This window comes from Plectropomus leopardus, chromosome 6 (assembly GCF_008729295.1).
Source record: "Plectropomus leopardus isolate mb chromosome 6, YSFRI_Pleo_2.0, whole genome shotgun sequence".
NCBI classification, from domain to species: Eukaryota; Metazoa; Chordata; class Actinopteri; order Perciformes; family Serranidae; genus Plectropomus; species Plectropomus leopardus.
The window spans coordinates 36147697-36173904 of NC_056468.1; the positions used below are offsets into that span (position 1 = coordinate 36147697).

At 41.0% G+C, this 26208-nt stretch overlaps 2 protein-coding genes and 1 long non-coding RNA gene across 4 annotated transcripts; all 3 read left to right on the forward strand.

Annotated features, from left to right (window-relative positions):
* Positions 1-3469: 3469 nt before the first annotated feature.
* LOC121944734 (GTPase IMAP family member 7-like) lies at positions 3470-4487 on the forward strand. The gene has a single exon (XM_042488623.1). The coding sequence runs from the start codon at positions 3489-3491 to the stop codon at positions 4485-4487; it is 999 nt and encodes a 332-aa protein (XP_042344557.1). The 5' UTR covers positions 3470-3488.
* Positions 4488-5886: 1399 nt separating this feature from the next.
* LOC121944221 (GTPase IMAP family member 8-like) lies at positions 5887-17522 on the forward strand. 2 transcript variants are annotated; one of them, XM_042487943.1, is made up of 7 exons: positions 5887-5915; positions 6751-6841; positions 7675-7740; positions 8690-8749; positions 8846-9744; positions 12768-13119; positions 13250-17522. In XM_042487943.1, exons 3-7 carry the CDS (start codon positions 7728-7730, stop codon positions 15355-15357), a joined length of 3432 nt encoding a protein of 1143 aa, XP_042343877.1. In that variant the 5' UTR covers positions 5887-5915; positions 6751-6841; positions 7675-7727; the 3' UTR covers positions 15358-17522. The 2 variants fall into 2 exon arrangements, with proteins under 2 accessions (XP_042343877.1, XP_042343878.1); XM_042487944.1 differs by lacking the exon at positions 6751-6841 and having other exon boundaries at positions 5897-5915.
* Positions 17523-19924: 2402 nt separating this feature from the next.
* Positions 19925-26190, forward strand: LOC121944780. Its single transcript, XR_006105923.1, has 4 exons — positions 19925-19992; positions 20567-20635; positions 23652-23734; positions 26155-26190. It is a non-coding gene; the product is annotated as an uncharacterized LOC121944780 (long non-coding RNA).
* Positions 26191-26208: the final 18 nt, after the last annotated feature.

A 26208-nucleotide genomic window follows, 5' to 3' on the forward strand; every position in this document is an offset into this window, starting at 1 on the left:
TTTTGCCCATTTTTGTCTTTTCTTACATTGTAGTCTGCGTCCTTTATCGGTCTAATAGTGCAGAGCCAACACAGTCCCATTCGATTGATGATTTTTTTTAAATGACCACAATATATTATCAAGAAACAACGAATACAACACTGCCACACTGTCACATACGAAAAGATGACAAGTAATCAAGATATATTAGAAAGAAAGACAGGGATTCTTCTATCTAATTTAATTGTCAGGAAGCAAACCTCTTGGTTTTCCATAAAATTCAGTGTGGTCGTCATATACAGTGAAGTCCACAACGTCTTCAGCTCACACCTCTGGAAGACTTTTTGTGCACTCTGTGGAGTTTTGGGACACAGAATCAAAATGGGCCATGTCCGAATCCTCCACTGTGAGGGCAGCTGCTGAAAGTTGTGGTCAGACGGTCATCAGTGCTTGTTGTTGCGGCAACCAAAGGACCCACTGACCAACACCAGCGGTGAAGGAGGCTGTCAGGCTAAAGATGGAGACCTTTCGGGCTTGATTGGCCCACGGGTCTCTTGAAGCAGCAGACAGGTACCGGTTGGCTGGAAGGGCTGCAGCTGCGATAGTGACCAAAGCAAAAACCCATGTGTGGGAGGAGTTCGGGCAGGCTATAGAGAAGGACTTTCAGTCGGCCTCAAGAAAGGCCGCGGCGCGAACGCTTTGCATGCCATGTTAACATTCAAAGTCAAGACAAAGATGCGGACGGACATGAATTCTCGCTGGGCAGCGCGTTGGAAGCAAATACGTGTATTTCGCGTCTTTGTGCAAGTTTGATTTTTCAGCTTGAGCGCGAATTTAGCGTGAGGCTGTATTGCGATAGTCTGTCCGTTGAGATTCTCCTGATATTACTGAGACACAGAGTTTCACTACTAAATACACCTGTGTCCTCTGTAAGCTATTTTTGTTGAGTTGCTTTGTAGCAAAATGCTCTAAATAATTTAAACTGGTCTTTTATTGAGGCAAGTTAAGAACAGAGGACACGCTAAGTGCCGCTGTGACAGTCTGATAAATAATGGTCTTGGTTCACTCTGCTTCAGGGCACGAAGCCTGACAGAGCCTGTCTGCTTAGATCCAGCTTTCTGTTGTATGTCACTGCAAACCGTTAGCCATTAGCTGCCTCTCTGAGCTAACGTAAGCACACTTACAGCTTTTGAGGGCGAAGTTTTTGTGAGTTTCAAAATTATTAAAAAACAAACAAACAAAAGAAACAAGCGACTGTATACAAGCTAATAATGCAACGTGAAATGTTTTCTCGCATTTGGTGTGAAAGCACAGTTAGACACCTCAGAAAGGGAAGCAGGGCTAATGAGTACCTGAGATGAGGTTGAGCGGTGGAAAGAAAAATTCAAAGACCTTGTGAGCCAGGCAGTTATGTCCTCCATGAAGGAGGCAGAGTCTGCAGACTCAGGGAAACTCATATCCCTGGCAGAGGTCACTGAGGTGGTCAAAAAGCTCCTTGGTGGCAAGGCACCAGGTGTGGATGAGATTTGCCCTGGGGTGCTGAAGACTGGATATTGTTGGCCTGTCTTGGCTGACATGCCTTTTCACTGTTGTGTGGAGGTCAGGTACAGTGCCCAGCGGACCGGGGGAGAACCGATGTGTTTGTATATGGCTTGTAAAAAACTATAATTAATCAAGTTGTTAGTTAGTGTTTGTAATTTCATAAACAGGGCATTAGTTGATTATTCAAACTTTATTACAATTCCTATCGGTCATGACAGTCCAGATCCTTCTAGAAACATTGTCTCTTTTGATAACAGATCCATGTGAAATAATCAGTATTCTTTATTCTTACAGGAACAAATGTTCTGCAAAAACTGAAGCGGAGCAACAGCTATCGATGGCTGCCACCAACCAGTGAGTTAACCTGAGCTGAGTCAGAAATATTCTTCTGCATATTCACTTCTAATGACAGTTTGTAGGTGGTGGATACTATCTTACGTTTTATTTTATTTGAATACTTGCAAACTGGCTGCTTAATTTACAAGTTCCAAGAAGACAGCTGACACATTCATGTAAGTCCACCATTAAAAAAGCCGTGATTCCTCAATGTTATTATTGTTGTTATTATTATTATTATTATCATTATTATTATTATTATTATTATTATTATTATATTATTATTTTGTAAAGATATTTTGGGGCAGTTTTGCCTGTAATCGGTAGGACAGCACAAGTGAGAAATGGGGAGAGAGAGAGAGGGATTGACATGCAGCAAGAGGCTGAAGCCAGAATCGAACCCAGGGCCGTTGTGGCGAGGACACAGCCTCTACAGACGGGGCGCCCGCTCTGTCCACAATGCCACTCATTGTATTTTGGACAAAGTCAACACTGAGTAGTATTTTTTCTAATTCAGTGTTTTTCTTCTCAGTGTCTGAGCTGAGGGTCGTCCTGCTGGGGAACAGCTGGTCTCAGAGGTGTTCGATCGGGAACTTCATACTGGGAGAGACTAAGTTCAACCCTGAGGAAGAACCAGACTCTCTGAGAGTCAGAGGACAGCTGGAGGAGAAAGACATCGTTCTGATCAACACTCCAGATCTGCTGCATCCCAACATCTCTGAGGACAAATTAAGAGGACATGTAGAAGACTGTATGAGACTCTCTGATCCTGGACCTCATGTGTTCCTGCTGGTTCTGCAACCTGAAGACTTCACTGAGGAACAAAAACTGAGACTCTGCAGAGTCCTGACACTCTTCAGTGATCAATCATTAGATCATTCATTCATCCCTGATATCACCACCCAGAGAGGAGAGTTCAGGTTTCACAGACAAAGATGAACCAGAGCAGCCCTTAAGAGACCTGATCAAGAAATGTAGATACAGACACCTGAAGCAGAAGAACCTCGAACGTTCAGAGCTGTTAACACGTTTGGGTCAAACTGCAAAGGAGAACTCTGGAGAGCATGTGAGCTGTGATCTGTCTGAGGATGCAGGTTTGATAATGAAACCAGAGTCTGAGCCCATGAGACCAGCTTTAAACCTGGTTCTGTGTGGGAGGACAGGAGCAGGGAAGACTTCAGCAGCCAAGGCCATTTTAGGTCAGACAGAGCTTCATCCAGAGAGTGTTAAACATCAGGGAGAGGTGTGTGGACGTCCAGTGTCCCTGGTGGAGCTGCCTGCCTTGTATGGAAAACCTCAGGAGGCAGTGATGGAGGAATCATTCAGGTGTGTGTCCCTCTGTGATCCTGAGGGCGTCCACGCCTTCATCCTGGTCCTACCTGTGGGTCCCCTCACCGATGAAGACAAGGGAGAGTTAGAGACCATCCAGGACACGTTTCAGCTCTCGAGTCAATGACTTCACCTTGATTCTGTTCACGGTGGAGTCAGATCCTGCAGCTCCTGATGTTGTTGAGTTCATTCGCAAAAATAATGGCATCCAGGAGCTCTGCCAGAGCTGTGGAGGAAGATATGTTGTTCTCAACATCAAGGACCAGCAGCAGATCCCAGAGCTGCTGGATGCTGTGGAAAAGATGAGAGTTGGAGGATCTGGAGGCTTCACAAAGGACATGTTCACCAAAGCTCTGATAGAAACGGTTTCCAAACTTAACACTGAATTAAAGGATGTGAAACAGAGGAGTGCAATGGCAGGTACTGATGAAAGTCAGAGCACAGAGTGTGTCCGGATGGTGCTGATTGGAAAGACCGGCAGTGGTAAGAGTGCAACAGCAAACACCATTTTGGGCAAAAAGCACTTCACACCAAGAATCACCCCAAAGCCAGCAAACAAGACTTGTGAGGAAGCGAGAGGAGAGATTGACGGGCGGCCTGTTGTTGTGATCAACACTCCCGGCTTGTTTGACACGACTCTGTCTGATGATGAAGTCCAACAGGAACTTGTGAAATGCATCAGCATGTTGTATCCTGGACCTCATGTGTTCTTACTGGTGCTGCAGATTGGCCACATTACACACGAGGAAAAGGACTCTGTGGAGCTGATCAAAAAGGTTTTTGGCAAAAAGTCTGAAGATTTCATCATCATTGTTTTCACCAGAGGAGAAGAACTGGAAGGTCAGTCGATTGAGGGTTATATTGAAGATTGTGATGTATTTGTTAAAGAACTCGTCAGTGACTGCGGAGGAAGATACCAGGTCTTCAGAAACAAAGATGACACAAACCACACACAAGTGAGAGAGCTGCTGACCAAGATCGATGCCATGGTGAGGGCTAACGGCGGCTGCTACACCACAGAGATGTTCCAGTGGGCAAAGGAAATCATTCAAAAGGAGGTGGAGCAAGTTATGAAAAGGGACCAGATGCAGACACAGAGCATTAACAAAAGAAAAGATGAAGAAATGCAACAGATGCAAATAAAACTGGAGACCCAAATATCCGAAATGGAACAGAGAGCTAAACATCAGGAGGAACAAAGTCAGCTTAAAATGCAGGACGAAATGCAAAAGCTGAGAGAAGAACTGGAGTACATGAAGCGAAAACAGGCTGAAAAGAAAAACAAATGCCCCGTCCACTGATTATGTAAGTCCCACTACGTGCCACCTTGTTACAAAATCACAAACACACACACACACACACACACACACACACACACACACACACACTCATGCTCACTTTGATACATACATGCATTAACACAGTGGTTCCCAAATGTTGGGTGGTGGTCCCAAGTGGGTTGTGAGTCCATTCTGAATGGACTGCAAGCGAACATGTAAAATTTGTAAAAAGATTTAATTTTGAAGTAAATTCAATATCCGGCACAAAGCTTTTATTTTGATGGGCCATTTCCTGCTGTAGATTGAGTGTTTTTTAAGTACAGCAACTATTTAGTTTCCCTGATCTTGGTATTATTTGGCGTATTAACATGCTGCGCCTTCACAGTATTTTTGTTACAGATCTTGAAGAAAGAATAAGCACTTTTTTTTGCAGTGACATTTATTTGACACGTTTTAAGTAATTGCAGGTTATTCTTGCAATAAGTTTTATTTCAGGCCACATGTTTAAAGTTTTTGAAATAAATTGAATATTTGGTCATTGTTCTCATGTGTGGAGCTCAAACTAATGACTGAGGATGAATCTGGACCATTTGGAAACCACTGCACCAACACACTAATATTGCATTATTGTATTTTTTAAACTTTATTTTAATTTACATTACACTTTGTGTTTGTCTTTTTGCTTTCTTTTATTGATTACATGACTGTTGTATTTGAATATTGTCCTTATTCAGGTGAGATTCTTTATAAAGGTTTCTAAATCTCCTGTAATCTTGTTTTGTTGTACTTCTGTTGTTTTATTTTGTGCAAATAAACTTTAAAATCTTTGAACAGTTGATGGATGGTTTCATGTCAGAGAGATCTACTAATCTGTTGTGTTTTCACTGTTTTGTCCAGCAGGTGGTGCTCTAATATTATCTATTGAATTGAATATCTGCACTATTCATTTGACTCTTAATATATTGCTATTGTTGTTTTTCTTTTAATCATTTTGAAACGTGAAAAAGATTTAAAAGCTAAAGTGATTTAAAATCAATTTTAAATTGCCTGATGTCTAATATAGCACAACATCTTACCAAAGAAGAGTTTTGAGTCATTTGTATTAGTAATATTATGAATTAGATCAGTCAGACTAATTCGGATGAAATATCCTTATCATGTTGAGCATTGTGTTGATTCAAAGACTACAAGTCATAAACCTCACCATCTATATTTCAAGTATGCAACAATAAGCATCATGCATCTAATATCAATTAATTGAATTGTTACTCATAGCTACATGTTCATATAACGTCATAATTTTTACAAATAAATATACATTTCTATTTATTTATATATTTTTTTGCGTTTGTGAAACTTTTCTCGACGCCCTTCTTTTCCCCTCCCTCCTGCCAGAAGTCTTTACTTTCACTTTCACCGATGACTGTGGCGGAGCAGCATCTGCACCCGGTGAGTTAACTCGACTAAAACCGAATAAAGGAAAATACCAAGTAATTATAGTAAATCGATATTGTTTTGGATGCTTCCGCAGAGTTGAGAACAGGTGAGTGAAGGTTTGCTGGATGACCTCTGATCTGCTGTAACGTTTGTGTGAATGTCAGCTGTGACCAGCTGAGTCGCCGAGCCTCGCGTTTCAGGCGCGTTTCACGCAGCACGTGTCAGCGGTGTTTCGTGGTTGTCGTCTTCACTCGTGCGGCGATGTTGCCGCGTCGCTGCTGCGGCACTGCCCGCAGACATTACTTCTGTATTTTCAATCATTTAACCACGAAGTCACTAACGAAGTCACTAACGAGGTCGTGCAGCTGCTCATGTTCCTGTAAATGCTTCAAAATAAAATGCCTCAGGTCGGCAACTGATGGGATTCTGTCCACAGAGACGCTGTGAGAGGGCTTTTGTTTTGAAAGGGAAGCGAGGAAGTTGAAATAAAACAGCTGTCTTTGTGTTTCCTCTCTGTGACAGACTTTAAACTCCAGTAAAACAAAAGCGGTTTAGAGTCAATGTAATCATCAAAACACCATTTTCACTGTCTGCTGACAAACGGAGAAGGGTCCAGGACCGCGGCAGGTCCAGGACCACGGCAGGTCCTGGACCTGCCGCTGCACCTGAGAGGCAGGTCAGACCAGGTCAGACCAGGTCAGATCAGGTCAGATCAGGTCAGACCAGGTCAGATCAGGTCAGACCAGGACAGATCAGGTCAGGTGCAGGTGAACTGTTGAGACGCCATATCAGATATTATGTAGGGAGGAGATCAACCATTTTGTTTTTTGGCTTTTTTCCCCGATAGGCATGGCCTGAACGTGCTGCAACATGTGAGAGACTCCCATCCCTGAAGACTGTGGACTAGCAACTCATCCTACTCTCAACTTTTCCTATGTGTGAGTGCTGTCCTGCGAGTTCTTTAATGAAGCAATAGGAGGAGATTTCCTGTTTCAGTATTTTATTGAGCAGTGAAGGAATAAAGTTACAGAGCTCTGGGTTAACTCTTCCTTTCCCTGACCAGCAACAAAAGCGTGTCAGTTCACAAAGTCTGACTACCTGTCTCTCCCTGACCCAGTACTTTTGAGCGTTACATGAGTCATTGTGCACGCAGGGCGCTGTCCTTCCTCATTGTTTGTCTCACTCTTGCATCTGCCCCGTGCTCATCTGGCTCTCCACCGAAGACTGCAAAACATTTCACACTGCAACTATGCACAACCTGTCCTCTTCTTTTTACCACATAAAACTGCAAAACATTTCTCACTTCAGCTGTTAACGTCTGATAGTTCTGCTGCACCACTTCACACCTGAACTCCTCTTTCCTCGGGTCTTTCAAACACATTTCCTCGTAATACAGTTGCAACACCAAAGTTGTTTTAAAGCACAGCCACAGCTTCACATCTTTTTAAAGATTAAATAAGATTCGTGAGATTAATGATTTAAGCACACCTGTACCCCAACAAGACTCCTGTTAGAGGTCGTCCTCATCAGGCTGCTTTGTCTTTTGTCCCCATCACAGGTCTCATGCATATCTTATCTCTGTCGAGAGCTTTATTTAACTGGTCTTACAGCACACACACATGTTTACACACGTTTTTGAACAGTTAATGAGATTTCAAAACATTTATGTGTAAGTTATTAATGTTGTTACTGTTATTATTATGAGTTTTTGTTGTTGTTCATTTTAATCAGAACCAGAATATTTAACCGTTAATGCTCCTCCTCTCTTTAGGTGCTCAAACCCAGCGGCTGGTTTCCAGGTGAACTGGTCCCTGATGTGACATTATGGCAGCAACAGGTGAGTTCAGCCACATTTACTTCAGTTAGGAGATTAATAATTTAAGATTGATAGTAAATATTGACCTGATGCACAAAAGGCTGAAACGTGAGTCTTTCGTTAGTCCATTGCCACATCATCACATTTTTGGGGGCAGAGATTTCATGAGTAGACAGACATGAGCAATGACCTTCGTGTTGCTTGTCTTTGGTCGCTTGTTTATCTTTGGAGCATTTTGAAACTCGCAAAAATTCGCCCTCGGCAGCAGTGATTGTGCCTGTTAGCAGGGAGAGGCAGCTAACGGCTAACGTGATACGCAGTGAAATCCAACAGATGCTGGATGTAAACTCTAAGCTCTAAAGCAGAGCGAACCAAGACAAAAACACTCTGCACAGCACAATACACGGCTCCATTTATAACTTTCCACAATGAAAGACCAACTTCAGTTACTCAGAGTATTTCGCTCAGTAGCAACTCAGCAAAAGTAGTTTGTGCAGACACGGGTGTTTTCCCAGAGCTTACAGTGTAACTGCTCACAGATCTCTGAGCTCTTCAGGTCCTTATTTGTGCTGAGTGAAGCTCTGTAATTTTGGGAGAATATCAACTGACAGAACATCGCAACACAGCCCCACGCCAAATTCACGCTCAAGTTGAAGAATTTCAACTTTCGTGAAGTGGCAAAGTAAGTGTGTCACGTCCTTTGCATCCATGACGCCGCCCGGCCCAAACTCGCATCTGTCCGCATCTGTGCATCGACTCTGAATGTTAACATGCCACGCGAAGCACTCGCACCACATCCAGTGTGAAGGCACAGTGAGACCCTCGCTCCGAACTCATCAGAGAGCAGCAGTGTCAGTGCTTTTGGCGTACAAGCGTGATGCAGGTCAGGTCCAGATTAGGTGACTGTTAACAGGCCAGAACACACATGCCTGCACTGAAATTAAATAAGTATTTTCCTGCATCTTTACAGTGACAGATGCTAAGAAACCACTGGAGCGGAGGAGCAGCTTTGAAATGGTGCCACCAGACAGTGAGTTGACCTTAATTGAGTCAAAATAATGTTTAGATATGGTACTATCTAGATTACACCAAGAAGGATTCTCTAATTTAGTGTTTTTGTTTTTAGTGTCTGAGCTGAGGGTCATTTTGCTGGGAAACAGCTGGTCTGAGAGCAGCTCAGTGGGGAACTTCATACTAGGAGCGATTGTGTTCAGCACTGAGGAAGAACCAGACTGCTGTCTGAGAATTAGAGGACAGTTGAAAGACAAAAAGATAGTTTTGATCAGCACCCCAGACCTGCTGCATCCTGACATCTCTGAAGACAAACTGACAGAACATTTGAAAAACTGTGTGAGACTCTCTGATCCTGGACCTCATGTGTTCCTGCTGGTTCTGCAGCCTGAAAACTTCACTGAGGAACAAAAACTGAGACTCTGCAGAGTCCTGAAACTCTTCAGTGATCAATCATTTGATCATTCATTGATCCTGATATCACCACCCAGAGAGGAGAGTTCAGGTTTCACAGACAAAGATGAACCAGAGCAGCCCTTAAAAGACCTGATCAAGAAATGTAGATACAGACACCTGAAGCAGAAGAACCTCGAACGTTCAGAGCTGTTAACACGTTTGGGTCAAACTGCAAAGGAGAACTCTGGAGAGCATGTGAGCTGTGATCTGTCTGAGGATGCAGGTTTGATAATGAAACCAGAGTCTGAGCCCATGAGACCAGCTTTAAACCTGGTTCTGTGTGGGAGGACAGGAGCAGGGAAGACTTCAGCAGCCAAGGCCATTTTAGGTCAGACAGAGCTTCATCCAGAGAGTGTTAAACATCAGGGAGAGGTGTGTGGACGTCCAGTGTCCCTGGTGGAGCTGCCTGCCTTGTATGGAAAACCTCAGGAGGCAGTGATGGAGGAATCATTCAGGTGTGTGTCCCTCTGTGATCCTGAGGGCGTCCACGCCTTCATCCTGGTCCTACCTGTGGGTCCCCTCACCGATGAAGACAAGGGAGAGTTAGAGACCATCCAGGACACCAATGCAATGTTCTGAGAAACTTTTAGTTCTGACATTCATATGCTGCACTTTGACAAGCATCACCCAGCCAAACACCATTGCAGACTACGCAACGCCCCCTTGTGGCATCAGCTTCTGGCCTCTACATTCACTAGAACCAAATCTGACCAAGCAGGTCCCCTGTGACGGGGATAGTCACTCGTGTGTGTCGGTAAATCTGAAGTCACACAGGAAAAGTGCTTTTGGAGTTGTTTACTTCGATCTTTTTTCTCCGACATTCCAAACACAAGAGTTACACCTTCTCAAAGTCTTCATTGCAGCTGCGCAAATCCTGTTCTACAAATCACAAATTATGTTGAAATTCTTGCTGCAGTAGGTCCCCGCTCATATGCTGCAAAACACATTCACACACCTGCATCAAAAGTGTAAAGTCATGGTCAAAACTGGCACATACGCAAATCAGTATATGAATTAACGTGCTCTCGCCTTTGCACCACATCTGTCATTGGTGGAGCAAAAATGATTTGTACCTGAAGAGCCAAGAGGCAGTCACTGCTCAAAGATCCTCACACCTTCGGCAAGCCCGTCTGACCCAGGCCGTGCTTTACTAGAGGAGCAGAGAGAGGGCGGGAGGTTGGAAGAGTTTGTCCCCGTAGTCTTCAGTCGGCTTTTCTGTGTCCGCATACTTCTGGATGTTGAGATATGAGCTTTAGTTTTTAATTTCAGATGAAAAGCTGTGGGATTTATGTTGACACGTGAAATCTGTAAAACTCATTGCTTCACATTGCCATTTTCCAAGTTACTTAAGCTCAAATTTCATGGAGAAGGACTGTACCACTACTATTGGTACCTCCCCTCCTTCCCGCCGATGATATCTTAGCTGGGAGGACAGCAGACCTTGAGATGGACCGTCACGTGTGGCGACTGTAGCATCTCAAATTCAGCGCTGCTGGCCATCAGCCTGCTGTGACACCCGGTGTTGTGATTGCATCTTATTGCTGGCTGAATTCGACTTACTCCAGCAGGTCCGTCGCAGCCTCTCCAGAGCTGCAGTCTGATCTACTCACAGCAAAAGTATCCTCATGGACCAGGACTTGGAGGACCCTGGAGTAGCAGCTAGCTAGAAACTAAAGTAGTCACAAATGCTAACGCAGGGCTAGGCTTAACGTTTTACTCTGCCCACATTGGGCACAGCCCTGAAATTTATTGGCCAAAATGGTTCTGTGTCCTCTAAACAGTCCCCGCCCCCTGGCTCTACAGGTACAAATCATTTCTGGTCCACTTTTACTGAGATATGTGGTGCAAAAGTGAGAGCACGTGGAACTTGTCATTTGTAAACCAAAGATCAGCATTTGAGACTTGCAGCAGTACATTCAACCAGTTGTAGGTTTTGACTTGTGTTAATACTCCAAAAATATTCGAGGAAAAAATGTGTTTTCGAGTGAAAGCTGATTTGCTGATGTGCCAATTCTGACCATGACTTCAGATTTTCTGATGCAGGTATGTAAATGTGCTTTGCACCATATTTACTGCAGCTACTGTTGCAAAAATGTGAGTTTCAGAATTTGTGGTCTGTAGATCAGGCTTTGTGCAGTAATGAAGACTTTAAAAAGGTGTAATTGTTGTGTTAGGGTTTTGGGAGAAAGACATTCTCCTTGGATTGGACTCCGGCTGTGGCAGCATGTGCACAGGGGCGTCCTGTAGCATCTGGTACCAGGACTCTGGCAGTTGATCCTTTGAGACCTGTCAGTTGTGAGGTGGGGTACCACACAGCACATGATCAGATTTGCATTTCGGGAATACGGAGGGCAGGCTGATTTCTTGTGCTTTTTGTCAAATTTCTCAAGCCATTCCTGAAGAGTTTTTGTAGTGTGGCATGGGTCATTGTCCTGCTGAGGGGCCATATCACACTGAGATATTATATGAGCTATATGCTAATATCTGTAGTATCAGACAAGAGATTTGGTTAGCATTTTTTAGTATCTGTGTCATGGAGAATTGTGGTTGATATATTTCAAAGTGGAGGGCACATAGTTTGATGCAGTACGAAGTGACTAGTCATTAGTGTCTGCATCCCTCTTTGTTAAGTTAATGACTAATTGCAAGTGTGATGATTTATGAGTAATGAGGATTTTGTCAGTGGAATCTTCTCTAACTTAAGATATATCTGTTATTTCACAGCATGTGAATTCAGGATTGTGTTATTTGGAAAAAGTGAGGACAAAAAGAAGACACTGTGCAACTTGATCATGGGGAGCAAACAGGTGCTATATCATAAAATAAATATCAAAAAGCAATGTGAGGTCGCCTGTGGAGAGTGGAGCGGAAAGCCTTTGAAAGTTGTGAAAACTCCAGACATCCCCAGTCTTTCTGTGGACGCAGTCATAGAAGAGATGAGGAGCTGCATGACTCTTTGCCTCCCCGGACCAAATGTCCTGCTGCTGATGGTGAAGCCTTCTGAATTCACAGAGAATAACAGAAAAACGCTGAAGTTCATCCTGAGTCTGTTTGGTCAAGATGCTTTCAAACACTCGATGGTCATTACGACACATGAGGGCGGTGAAACGCGTCAGTCTGTCAGTCAGCTCATTGAAGACTGTGGAGGACGACACTACAGCATGGCTCAAAACAACCGTCCATCACTAATGCAGAAGATGGAGAACATCGTACGTGACGCTAATGAAACCTTCCTCACCTTCGCTGAAGAGACCATCAGACCAAAGTCTGATCCCATGAGACCAGCTTTAAACCTGGTTCTGTGTGGGAGGACAGGAGCAGGGAAGACTTCAGCAGCCAAGGCCATTTTAGGTCAGACAGAGCTTCATCCAGAGAGTGTTAAACATCAGGGAGAGGTGTGTGGACGTCCAGTGTCCCTGGTGGAGCTGCCTGCCTTGTATGGAAAACCTCAGGAGGCAGTGATGGAGGAATCATTCAGGTGTGTGTCCCTCTGTGATCCTGAGGGCGTCCACGCCTTCATCCTGGTCCTACCTGTGGGTCCCCTCACCGATGAAGACAAGGGAGAGTTAAAGACCATCCAGGACACGTTCAGCTCTCGAGTCAATGACTTCACCTTGATTCTGTTCACTGTGGAGTCAGATCCTGCAGCTCCAGCTGTTGTTAACTTTGTAAAGAAAAGCAGAGACATCCAGGAGCTCTGTGAGAGCTGTGGAGGAAGATATGTTGTTCTCAACATCAAGGACCAGCAGCAGATCCCAGAGCTGCTGGATGCTGTGGAAAAGATGAAACTGAGACCCAATGAAGACGAACCACACGGCTACACAACAGAAACATACGCACATGCTCAAAGAGAGAAAATCATACAACAAGGGCAAATTATCAGCATGCAACAAAGTGAACTTGAGAGGCTGAGACAGAAGAACAAAACCACGTGTGAGTACTTAAAATGTAAATGTTTTCTTTTTCTGTATCCTGAACCATGTTGTATATTACAGTCTTTATATGATACTGTTTTAACTTTTTTTAATATTGAGGGGTAACTCCAGGTGTTTTTATTTCACAGGTGATGCTGAGAAGCAGAGCTCAGAGTGTCTCAGGATTGTGATGATCGGGAAGACCGGCTGTGGAAAGAGCTCTTCAGGAAACACCATTCTGGGAAGAAAGGAGTTTAAAGCTGAATCAAGCCAAAAATCAGTCACCAAACTTTGTCAGAAAGAACAGACTGAGGTGGACGGTCGTCCTGTTGTTGTGGTCGACACTCCTGGTCTGTTTGACACAACTTTGTCCCATGAAGAGGTTAATGAGGAGATGGTGAAATGCATCAGTCTTCTGGCTCCAGGACCACATGTCTTCCTGTTGGTGTTACAAATCGGCAGACTCACACCAGAAGAGAAGGAGACACTAAAACTGATCGAAAAAGGTTTTGGGAAGAATTCTGAAAACTTCACAATCATTCTTTTCACAAGAGGAGATTCACTGGAAAATGACGAAGTGTCCATTGAAGAATACATAGAAAAGAAATGTGACGATTCCTTTAAGAAGCTGATTGCTGACTGTGGAGGAAGATACCATGTGTTCAATAACTATGATAAACACAACCGCACACAAGTCAGAGAGCTGATAACCAAGATTGACACGTTGGTGAAGGTAAATGGAGGCAGCTGCTACACGAATGAGATGCTGCAAGAGGCCGAAGCAGCTATAAAGAAAGAAGTAGAGAGGATCCTAAAGGAGAAGGAGGAGGAGATGCAGAGAGAGAGGGAGGAACTGGGAAGAAAACATGAGGAAGAAATGCAAGAGATGAAAAGAAAAATGGATGAACAGAGAGCAGAAATTCAAGAGGAGAGAAAACTGAGAGAAAAACTACTTGAAGAAAAGGAGGAAAACATCAACAAGGAGCGTGAGGAGAGAAGGAAGGAACGGGAAAAGAGAGAAGAAGAAGACAATAAGAGAAAACAACAGGAGGACATAGAGCGGCAGGAGTGGGAACAAAAAGTTGAAGCTTTGGAGCGACAAATAAGATCCGAATCAGAGTCGAAAGAAACCATCGACAGAAAGCTGGCAGAGAGCAGAGAGGAGATGAGGAAAGAACGAGAGAACCGGGAGAAGGAAAGAAAAGGATGGTGGGACAAACGATATCAAGAAGATGAACAGAGACAACAAGAGGAACAAACAAGACTGAAAAAGCTCCAAGAAGAATATGAGCAGGAAAAAGAAAAGTTTGAAAACAAAACAAAAGCAGATGAAATCAGAAGGGAACAACAGGAGAAGAAGCTGAAAGAGCTGGAGGAAAACTATAATCTGAAACTGGAGGAAATGAAGAAAAAGTATGAGGAGGAGGCCAGATGTAAAGCCGAAGAGTTCAATGAATTCAGAGAGAACAAGGAAAGAGACTTTGCAGCTCTGATCGAAACACACTTAAAAGAAGTGATGGACCTGAAGGAACAGCAGGAGAAAGACATGAGGAGGAAGCAGGAGGAATACGACGCCCTGATGGAGCTGTCAACTCACAAAGAAAAAAGTCTGAAACGAACTATGGATGAACTGCAGGACAAACACAAACAAGAAATGACTGACGTGGTGCTGCTGATTCTGACCCAAAAGAAAGAAAACAGAGAAAAAATAAAGGCAATGCAGGAAACCCAAAGAAAGGAGGTGGAGAACCTTAAAAAAGATCTCTCAGCCCAAAACAAAAGAGAGGAGAAGAAACGCATTAAAACATTAAAAGAAAAGCACAATCAAGAAATGCAAACCCTGGAGAAGAAACTTTCAACCAAGGACAAGGTTGATCGGGAAATGCAGAGGGGTGAACTGTCCATCAGGCATGAACAACAAATCAGTGAGCTAAAACTGGAATTGCTGACGCAGCACAAACAACATCAGAAGAAACTGCTGCATGAATTACAGAAACAACATGAGCAAAAACTGGATGAATTCAAACAGAAACTTCTAGAGAACAATAAAATGAATGAGAGGGCGAAAATAGACGAACTGCTCTGGAATCACCAACAAGAAATGGAGGCGCTGAGACAACTGATGACGAAAGAGGGAGAGAGTCAGCAGGAAGAACTGGATGAACTGCAGAAAAAACACCAAGAAGAAATGAACAAGCTGAAGGAGAAACTTTTGACCACAGAGGCGGGTGGGGGATGGGGCTGCACTTTGCTATGAGATTTTGTATTTTTGTGCCAAAAATAGGGCGTGTCCCAACAGCAGCCTCGTTTCAACCTCTGCCTGTTCGTATTGACCAGGTGTGCTTTTTTTCAGCAATGTGTCGACTGAACTATTAAGAACAACCAATTTAAATATTTTAGTCGAGTACACTCCTGGTGCCAAGTTGGATTTCTTCTTAATGTTCGTGCTTGTTTATTGCCCGCTGTGTTAAATGAGGTGTGTCAGCCTCTGCGCCCGCTGGTCTGAGTGGGTTCATGAGAGGAAACATTATTAGTATACGGCCCTTTAGTATTAACGTTTCCCCTCCGTTGTTTTTGTTCAGCACTTATATGAAAGATGTTTGGTCTCTGTGGTATTTGTCCCTCTGCCAGTGTGATTGGACAGCAGGGTCAAAAGAGACTGATGTGCAGCATTTTACTGAAAATCGAACAATGTTAAGCTCTTTGCACTTAGGGGGAAAAAAAAGGGCAAACTTGTTGCGCTCAGCGCAGTATACACGTTAATAACGTTAATATGCTGATCGCTCATCGCAAAGAATTCATAAAACATGCGGGACTTAGAAAAAATGCTTTGGTGGACCCAAAAGTTGCCCATCAAGGTCCCTGGATCATAAGTGAGTGTATGTTGGTGCACTACACATTGTTGCAGCCGACTTTAAGAAAAAAAAAAAAGATATAATGTTTTAATAAATCAGGAGATCAGAATTTTCTTTTTGTTTATTAATAATTATGTTACCTGGTCTCATCACTGCCTCCTGGCTTAATCCGCTGCACGTTTGCTAAACCAGGATGAGGACCGAGACTCGGCCTGGAGACCTGAAACCTCCTGGCTTAATCCACTCTCTAGGTTTTGTGCATGTGTTTGTATTTGCTCTTTTTCCCAAGTGTTAACTTTTTTGAGTATTTAGATTTATACTTTACTATTATTACCTTTCATGTTTGTACCATGTCTTATGTCCTGTACGGTGCCAGTTTCTACTTCGTGTTTACTCCGTATGTATCGTTCGTTCAGCACCAGGAACGCTCACTTACGTTCCTTTATGTTATGTACTGAACTAAATAATCGATGAAAGCCAGTAAAGTCTCTCTTATCTCCAATGCCATGACAGTATTGTGGTTTTGGTTTTGCTTGTACAAAAACACATAGTATACGGTTCTTAAAACGTTTTGAGAATAGTACAGTGCAAACAATTTTTTAGCAACATTTTCAGCAGCAAGTTTCATTTTGGTTCCCAGAATGTTCTGAAAGTTACGGAAATATACTTTTGAAACATCAGAAAATGTTTTTCTTTTTTTTTTTGTTAACATATCACATTAAATTGTCATTCTAAAAAATGACCTGTAATCTTATCAACATGTGTTATTTTGTAACATTGTGGGAACGTTTTATAAAAGAACATGATCTGATCCGTCACCTCTCAGCATCACCAAAACATCCTCAGGATGTTGCAGATAAAACGTTCATATTAGTCAGCATTTAACCTTAAAGGAACATTATTTGAAATGATAAACGTTCTTAAAACGTTCTTTGAACATTAGATTAAAATGCTTTCTTAAAACGTTAGTACAGCTTGTAGGTAACTTTAACCAAAGTTTTGGGAACGTTCTGTCTTTCCTTTTTTTACATTCTCTGTTGTGATATTAGAGAGTTTTTCAGCAACTTTAAGGTTATTTTGAGAACCACGTCTCAGCTTTTAATCAACATTCATGAGTCCTAAAAAGTTCTCAAAAAAGTAAATCTAACTGTATGACTGAGATCTGAGGTGTTTTCTGCCTGATTTCCTGTCTCAGTCCAGCAGGTGGCGCTGTAACAAACCCTGATGCCTGCAGTCTGATTCCTGACCTGACATTTGTGTCTTTTATTTTTATGTGAGGCATCTTTTCTGTTCATTTTTGTGTAATTTGATGCATTTAAACGCTGGCTGATGTTAAATGTGGACCGAATGACTTTTAGCTGTCATGCCTTTTCGGTGGAGCGAAAACATAATGTAGAGTTTTGTCTTCAGTGTGATGGTGTCTGTTCAAATCGTCCTCATCAGGAAATACTCTGAACATTTAACAGACTGAACCACAACGGCTGAAATAAACAGCCCAAAATGTCGCTTTGTAGAGTCTACTGATGCACTGTGTGAGTATGAAAGAGTGAAATTAAAAAATATATACTCTGAGAAGCTGTGATCATTTTGTATGCGAGGAAAATATGTTTACAATATCACTGCACTCACACAAATAATATATCTTAATTTAAAACTTATCAAAACATCAAAAAATGTTTTTTTGATGCAAAAAGGTCAATAATCGATTCAAAATGGGTTTTTTTTCAGGTAGGCCTATATAAATATATATATATTTATGACTATATACCTATATATATATTTTTCAGTGCAGTAGAAACAGACAGCGGTTCTTCTTCACTGACTTCATCAAACTTTTTAACCCTTGGAAATTTGAGCAAATTAGTTTGATTTCTTGCAATTTAAAAAAAGGTAGACGTCAATGAGCAACTTAACAACACATGGCCTAAAAAATTAATAGAAGATTTGAGGAAAATTACCTGAATTAAAGCACACAAAAAGTAAATAAAAACATAAAACCAACAATAAAATGACTGAAGAAGTACTGAAATTTGACCACAAAAATTGGTATTTTTCTATTATAGGATTTTAAATATATATTTATAATAATTATGAATGTGATCTTCTTTTCACTGTTTTTTTTCTTTATTAATATTGTGCAGTGAGCGCGATATTTCCTGCTCACTTCCTTCTTCGTGTCTCTGCGGAAATCAAATCAGTGTTCACCGGTTTGAAAGAGTTAAACAACTTGTCAAAACGTGTCTGAGCGCAGCACCAAAAAAAAAACCCCAAAAAAACAAAAACTGATGTGATCCAGGTTTGGGAGGGTTCCTGATCCTCTGAGCCTATCTGAGCGCGCAGGTGTCACGCGCATTTCCGGCATTTTTTCCTCTCTCTTTTGTCCCGCTGATGGCGCCGCTCAGACCTCAGCAGGTGAGTAAACCGATAAAAACAAATCACAGAAATGAGCAGAGAAGAGATGAGAAAAGAACGAGAGAACTGGAGAGAAAACAACAAGAATGGTGGGAGAAAAGATATCAAGAAGATGAACAAAGACGACAAGAGGAACAAACAAGACTTAGAAAACTCCAAGCAGAGTACGAACAAGAAAGAAAGAGAGATAAAAATAAGAGAATCAAAGAGGACCGAATCAGAAGAGAACAAGAGGAAAAAGAGAGAAAAGAGTTGGAGGAGAAATATAAGACAAAAATGGAGAATCTGATGAGGACGTATGAAGAGGAACCCAGAAAGAGAGCTGAAGCGTTCAATGAATTCAAAGAAAGATACGACAGGCAGTTTGCTGCTCAGAAGCAAGAGCACGAGAAACAGCTGAAGGACAAAGACGAGGAGTACGACCTCTTAAAGGCTCTTTCACACTGCAGAGAGGACCAAATAAAAGACAGACCACCAAAGTGAGATTTCTGAATTAGTGAAATGTGTGACCAAAAAGGCAGACAATGCGAAAACAATCGATGTCTTACTGAAAAAACATGAAAGGGAAATGAAGAATGTGAAAAACGACGAAGAAAAGAAAATTCTGCAGCGAATGCATGAAAAACAAATAAGTGACTTGATACAGAAACTTCTGGAAGAAGAAGAAACATCATGGTGTTCGATTTTATGAGGATTTGTTATATGTTTATGAAATAACTTGAATATATGGTAATATCGCTGAATTGTAGAGCTCAAACTAATGACTGAGGAGAAATGTGGAGCAGCTGAGAACGACTGCACTAACACATTCACACCTCATTATCTTATTTTGTAATAGTTTTTTGTTTTTTTTTAATTTACATCATACTTTGTGTTTGTCTGTTTGCCTGCTTTTATTGATTTATTTTATTATTGCGTTCCTGTTTTATTTGAATTTGAATATTCTTATTCAGGTGAGATTCTTTAGAAAGGTTTCTAAATCTCCTGTAATCTTGTCTTATTGTACTTCTGTTGTTTTATTTTGTGCAAATAAACCTTAAAATCTTTGAACAGTTGATGGATGGTTTCATGTCAGAGATCTAATCTGTTGTGTTTTCACTGTTTTGTCCAGCAGGTGGCGCTCTAACATTAACTATTGAATTGAATATCTGCACTATTCATTTGACTCTTAACAATATATTGCTATTATTGTTCTTCTTTTAATCATTTTGAAATATGAACACATTTGCATGATTTCTAAAATATACCAGAACATTTTACGAAAGAAGGGTTGTTAATCATTTGTATTCAGCATATTTTGAATTAAATCAACTCAGTCGGATGAAATATCCTTATGATGAGCATTTTGTTGTTACAAAGACTACAAGTTATAAATGCCACTGCTATATTTGTACAGGCATTACTGATATTTAGATTTGTATTAGATGTATTAGGCTAGTTGTTGCATACCTAAAAGTGATAGATGACTCTTAGGACTCATACAGGTTTATACAACGTCATAAGATTTTGTTTTTGTTTTTGGTGTCCGCAAACGATTCTGGCAGTCCCGCTTTTCCCCTCCCCCACCCACGACAGTCTTACTTTCACTTTCAGCGGTGCTCGTGGCACAGGAGCTATTTCAGGAGGTGAGTGAACTCGACTCAAACTAGGTATAGAAAAAACGACTAAGATTTAAAGTAAATAAACATTGTTTAGGATATTTCAGCATTGTTGATAAGAGAACAGGGAAGTTTTACTGCATGAACTCTGTACTACAATTGTGCCAAAAAGTGATCGCAAGTATGTAAACAGAGGCAAGAGTGCCTAACGCACATCCGGTGACCACGATCACTTTTTGACACGAAACAGGAACAAATGTAATGTAAAATGTATGATTGTCTGTGATTGAGTGTGAACCAAAAGGTCTCAATATGTTTTCAGCGTAACATCTGAAACGTGTGTGAAATGAGATTCTCTGAGACGACTTTGACAAATGTTGGTTAATGATTAGGCCAAAGTTAGCTGTGGATACGCCATTTCACATATGAAAAGAGGTAGTCTTCATGTATTCACAGTCTAATGTGGAGATGTGTCATGTGAGAGTCTCAGTGTGGGGTTGGTGGCTTTAAAGAAATAAATAAACGTGTGTAACATGAGAATGCAGCAGATGATATGAGACAATTTAACAAGACAACTGAACATGTGATACTCTCTCTTCAGATTCTGAAATTATCTTGTGTGTCCAGCAGAGGGACGTTATGCTGATTTAAGTAGCAGGTGAAGTCACAGGTGAGTTCAGTCACACTCAGTGGGTGGCCAAATGAAGTACCTGAAAGCAATATTTAAGTAACAGTCCAGATATTTTACCAGGAAATGTCTTTGTCATAGGTTATAGCAGTAGGGTAGTTGGAAATATATTTCGATCTTCGGGAATCAGTAACTCATGAAGGAAATGTTGTCAAAAGACAAACGATACTTCGTTTTAATTGCAGTGGGACTAAAAACGAGCCATACCCTCATCATCCAGCTATTTCATCCAAAATAGCTGCTGTCCTCCAAACCGGACAATTTGCACTGGTTTCTATAGGCATTAGGCTGTCAGACTGGTGTTTAGGGACCGTCTACCAAGTGCAACACCGTTGAACAAAAATATTCAATCACTCAATTTTTATATGGTGTATTAGCACAAAATTTACCTCACACATCAATGGTGTGCCGGTGATACACTACAGTGCTTAGATATTAAAATGTGCCTTTGTGTGTTTACAAGGAATTTTTTTTACTGGCAATTAGATAATATAACATCACTGTTGAGCAGTGTATTGTCATGACTCTAACTTCACAAAAAATGGAGCCATGTGGTCATGCTACAGCACTTAGTTTGGAAAAATGTGTCTTTGTGTTATTTGGGTGTTTTTTTTAATGATACTCAATATCTTCCATGGTACTCAGTCTCCTGTCATGAACTTATCTACAACCACTGGAGGTCTCCCCTCAGTCATACTACAACACCTATTTAGGAAAATGTCGCTATGTGTAACTTTGGGGAATTTTATTGGGAATAACAGCCTACTTAATGGGCCTCATGCAAGAAACTATATGCAAACAAAATTTCTCTCATTTTTGCTCATACCCAGGATTTGTTTTCATTTTGTTAATATACATTAATTTTTGGGATTCACTAATGTTTTCTCATTTTTGTTTTCTCTTAGGTAAGAGATAGTTTTACAAGTGGTCCAGAGCACTCGTACCAAGATAAGAGAAAAACATCTTGTTTTCACAGTCCACAAATATGTTGTCTAACACAAGGAAAACTAAGTTTTATCTTTGAGGAATATTTTGAAAACGCATTAATATAATTTAGTCAAATTTAGATGAGGTTTGGCAGTAACTCTAATGACTGCATTATTAAATTTTAGGGTAAAGGGATACTACAATACTTGTTGCATCGATCCCAGTGACTGTAATTTCAGTTACTGTGTCCCTCTGCTGACCAGCGCTGAACTGTAATTAAGTACATTTACTCAAATACTGTACTTAAGTATAAATCTGTGATTACTTTTGCATTGCTAGTTTATCTTAATCTCATGTCACTTTCCACCTCTACCCCAATACACCTCAGAGGAAAATATTGTACATATTAAATAAATATTGTAGTATTTTACTCCATTACTATGATTAGGCAACTACTTTACAAATTAACAATTTTCTTCAACGCAAACCAAAAAAGTGCAGCTGAAACAATAAATTGATTAATTAGAGAATTAACTGGCAACTATTTCTTTCATGTAAGTCATTCTTCATGGAAAAAGAAAAAAACATTTTGTCGTTCCAGATCTCACACATACTGTATGTGTGAGGTTTTTCTGCTTTTTCTTTTAACAGTTTCCATCATTTTGATTTATTACATTTATTTAAAATTTATTTTGCATGTTTACTGTTGCTTTTAATACTTAAATGTGTCTGAAATTACTTTTACTTTCAGTTTCTTTCACAGAACGTTAGTTTCACTCCTGAAGAAGTTCTCCTCTCAGCCTTGTTTGTGTCGTGTCTCCAGTCTTGTTCATTGTCAATCTTTGCAAACGGCACAAAATCTGCCCTCATATAGTGTTTAGGGGCATTACCTGTGCTAACAGGTGACTTAAGATCAAGTGGGTAGTATCACTGAGCACACCTGGGTAAGAGCAAATTTGGGTGACTGACAGCACTGAGTGTAGTGGTTCAGGAGTTGACTTCTCCTATATTTTCTCTTACATGAAATTAAGAGAAAACTATAAGAGAAATTTAAGACATTGATGGTGTATGACACACAATAACTTCCATGTTATTCAGTGTACTGTCATGAAATTCACTATAATCACTAGAGTGCACTGAATAACATGGAAGTTATTGAATATTTTCTCCCCAAAAAATTATACAAAAGCGCTTTTTTTCCAAAGTGAGAGCTGTAGTATGACTGAGGGGAGACCTCTAGTGGTTGTAGTAAATGTCATCACAGTACACTGAAAAATTGAAGTTACTGATTATTTTTCCTCAACAAACTTCCCCAAATTTACAGAAGTTCCCTAAAAATGTAGAAAATAAATAACTTCTTCATTTCTTTTCCTGGTTGCAGGACTCTGATTTAAACTTCTGTTGAGTGCTTAACCATTGTTTTATTTGGGGGAAAGAAGTTTTGAGTCGGCCTACTTCTCCTATAGCTGCCAACAGCCTGCCAATATTCCCAGTTAGAGAAAGGCTGAAATTAATTCAATGTACCGTGGCACCGAAATCACCACATCTGCCCCTGGTAATAATAACAAGAGCTGAGCACTCCCGCTTTTTCTAAATAATTCAAAGTCTGATTAAAGCTGAAACTAACACAAAGTCGTCTGTAGAGTCTAAAGAAGTCACTTTCACCTCTGCAGATGTGTCTGTTTCAGACACTTTGGTGCTGTGAGGAGAAGCTGCGCTCTGTCTGTCTGTCTCACTGAGCTGCTGTTTGATTCGCCATGATGAAATGCTGTGGCTGTCAAACACTCAGCTGTATTCTGGAATCATTCACTTTATTACATGATAGTTTAAAACTGTTTTGCTGTTAGATTTTCCTCAGTGTCCTGAAAGCGTGAGAGAGAGCCCAAATGCATGAGACACTTGGCAGATGTGTGAGAGTTTCCAAGATTTCGTCGGTTGAGGTGTGCGTGAGTGTGTATGTGCGTGCATGTGTTAATTTTGAAGATGTAACAGGAGGCACTATCAGACAAGGTACAACATTTAACAAGATTTAAACAAAAATATTTCAATTTTTATACTGTTCTCTCTTGAGGTTTTAAACCAGCAGCTGGTCTCCAGTGAGTCCCTGACGTTTCCAGAGTGACATTATGGGAATTTCATCATCTAATCAGCCTGGTAAGACTGGATAACACAAAGTTTACTGTTAATGTCTACATAATATTCACTCATGAAATTTAGTTTCTTGAAAACTCAAGCAAGTCCAGTTGGCAGTGGTATAGCACTTAAAATTACTTTGACGTGGATGACTGACAATCTTCACCAAGACCAAATGTGATTGTTTAATAGCGATACATGCGTTTTTTAGGTATGTAAATAACTTATCTCGATATTGTTTTGTAGCTTGTCAGAGTTAAACTAATAATCTCAAATATTTTCATTTAAATAATTGTCCATGATGTAGTTACCCATCAGTGAATGAGTAAACACAAAAGTGATAGAGCACTGATCAAAGTATTGTATATTTGCCGTTTTTTTTAACTAGGTGCTAAGTCAACAGTGACAGAAAAAATGCTGTATTAAGTTACTGCTGATACAAACCACACATTTCTTACTGCTGCAGCTTCACAATATCAGCATTTTAACGGTAAAACAAGGTCACTTTTATTATGAAGGGCCACAATAGATGTGGCTTTTTTTGCAATCAAAAATGTGTCTACAAAACAAGACAGCAATTCATTATTTTTTGATAGTGGATCAGTTTGAAATATTACAGGGAGAAACGGAGCAGTCAGCAGCAGCCACAGTGAGCTGTTCACACCTGCAGCTCTCTCTGTGCCCTGCTGTCTGCACGGTCACGAGCAGCATCATGTTTGCTTACAGAGTGATGCAAAAAAGACAGTTATTGTAAGTAACTATTGGTGTCACCAAATCAGCTTGGACTGAAATCTTCCAGATTGCCACTTGAATGGGTCTTTTAGACCAAACGTGACAATAACACCACTGAGAGACATTATTTTCAATGGCTTGACATGCTGCAAAGGGTCATAAGTCAGAATCAAATCTGGGCTGCTGCAAAGGACTCGATCTGTATGGGGAACAAACCAAATGAGGTGAGCTAGAGATCATCCCTCCTTGTTTTCATTTACATACAGTCACATACTGGTGGGAGCGATTTAAAAATGTGTGATCCATTTTGTTGTTTGTGAAACACTTTTTAGAGTAAATTTCAACATGAGTGCTGTGAATCATTGATCATACTTTTGACATTTGATAATACTGATGATAGAGATTTTGCCACCACAATAGTTTTCAAACCGTGATGAATTAGTGATACAGATGCTACAAACAGCTGCTCTGGCATTTGGAAAACCTCCCTGATGCAACACAGTTGGTAAAATTGCACACCTTTTTTGTATTTCCATTTGCAAGTACTGATATGCAAACTGATGCTTCCAGGCATTTCTACATCCATTTATGGTAAACTGGAAATATGGAAATAAGGCATGTGCCTCTGCACCCAGCTGACAATAATGCCTATAAATATTTCTGCACAATTGAAGTTGTGAATCTACAGAGTTTTATGCATGTGGTCCCTTGGACATGTCTTCAGCCCTTGAAAAGTTGGCATGATTTATTCCTAAAAAAACTCTCTCTCTAAGCGGAGATGAATTCTTGAGGAAGGGCAAGCTGGTACTCTGTGATATTATTTATAGTAAATTGCAAAGATGTTTTGGACACAAAGTAGTCAGTCTTTTAGACACTCAACATGTGGCTTTTTCTGACCTAGTATCCCATTGCGTCCTTAACAAGCATTCATGATATATTTTTCAAAAAGTACTTTGTGTGCTGTTTATCTGAGCAGATACAGTAAGCATATCATTGTCTTTGTAGAATATGCTCCAGCCCACATGAGCTTGAACAGGATGAGTGATTTAGAAAATCAGTGGATGGATGTTTGCGTCAAGCGTGCTGACACTAGGATTTACTGCATCTAACCATAGATGTATTAAAGAAAGTCTGGATACAGGCATGGAGGCCTGGCCTCATTCATTCTTACAGAAGCTGCTCAATGGCACATGAAGCAAATAAAGCTCTATCCAGGTATAAAATACTTGGATCTATGGGCCCCCAAAGCATGCAAACTTGAGACTTACGGTGGTCGAGCACGACCAAGTGTGCCTGAGTGCAACTGACCTTCAGTTTAGCTCTTCACTAGCTAAAGAACGTAATCTTGCAACTCTTTCAGACTATCCAAATGTTATAAAGCTGGATGGTTTAAATCTAGATAGTGAAGAGAGTTGTTTTGCAGGGGTTTTACAGTCACAGGAAATTACCCACTGTTTTAAAGACAAACAGTCGAGGTGCTTTTCAGAAGGTAGCAGACACACACAAGAACGTGACCTCATAACTACGTTACTAAGCTTGAGCGACACTTCAGGCGCAGCTCGGTGGTGATGATGTTGGTAACGCTGTTGCATTGTCGCTCGTAGTGTGAACACAGCATCACAAAATGCACTTGTGTTGCTTCCCTGTTTTTATGGACTACAAAATTTCTGCTGAACAAATCCTAAACAATTCACAACTTTGCCCTTAAGATAGTGGCAGTGGCAGCAGCAGCAGAGGTGGCGGCGGCAGAGGTGGCGGCGGCA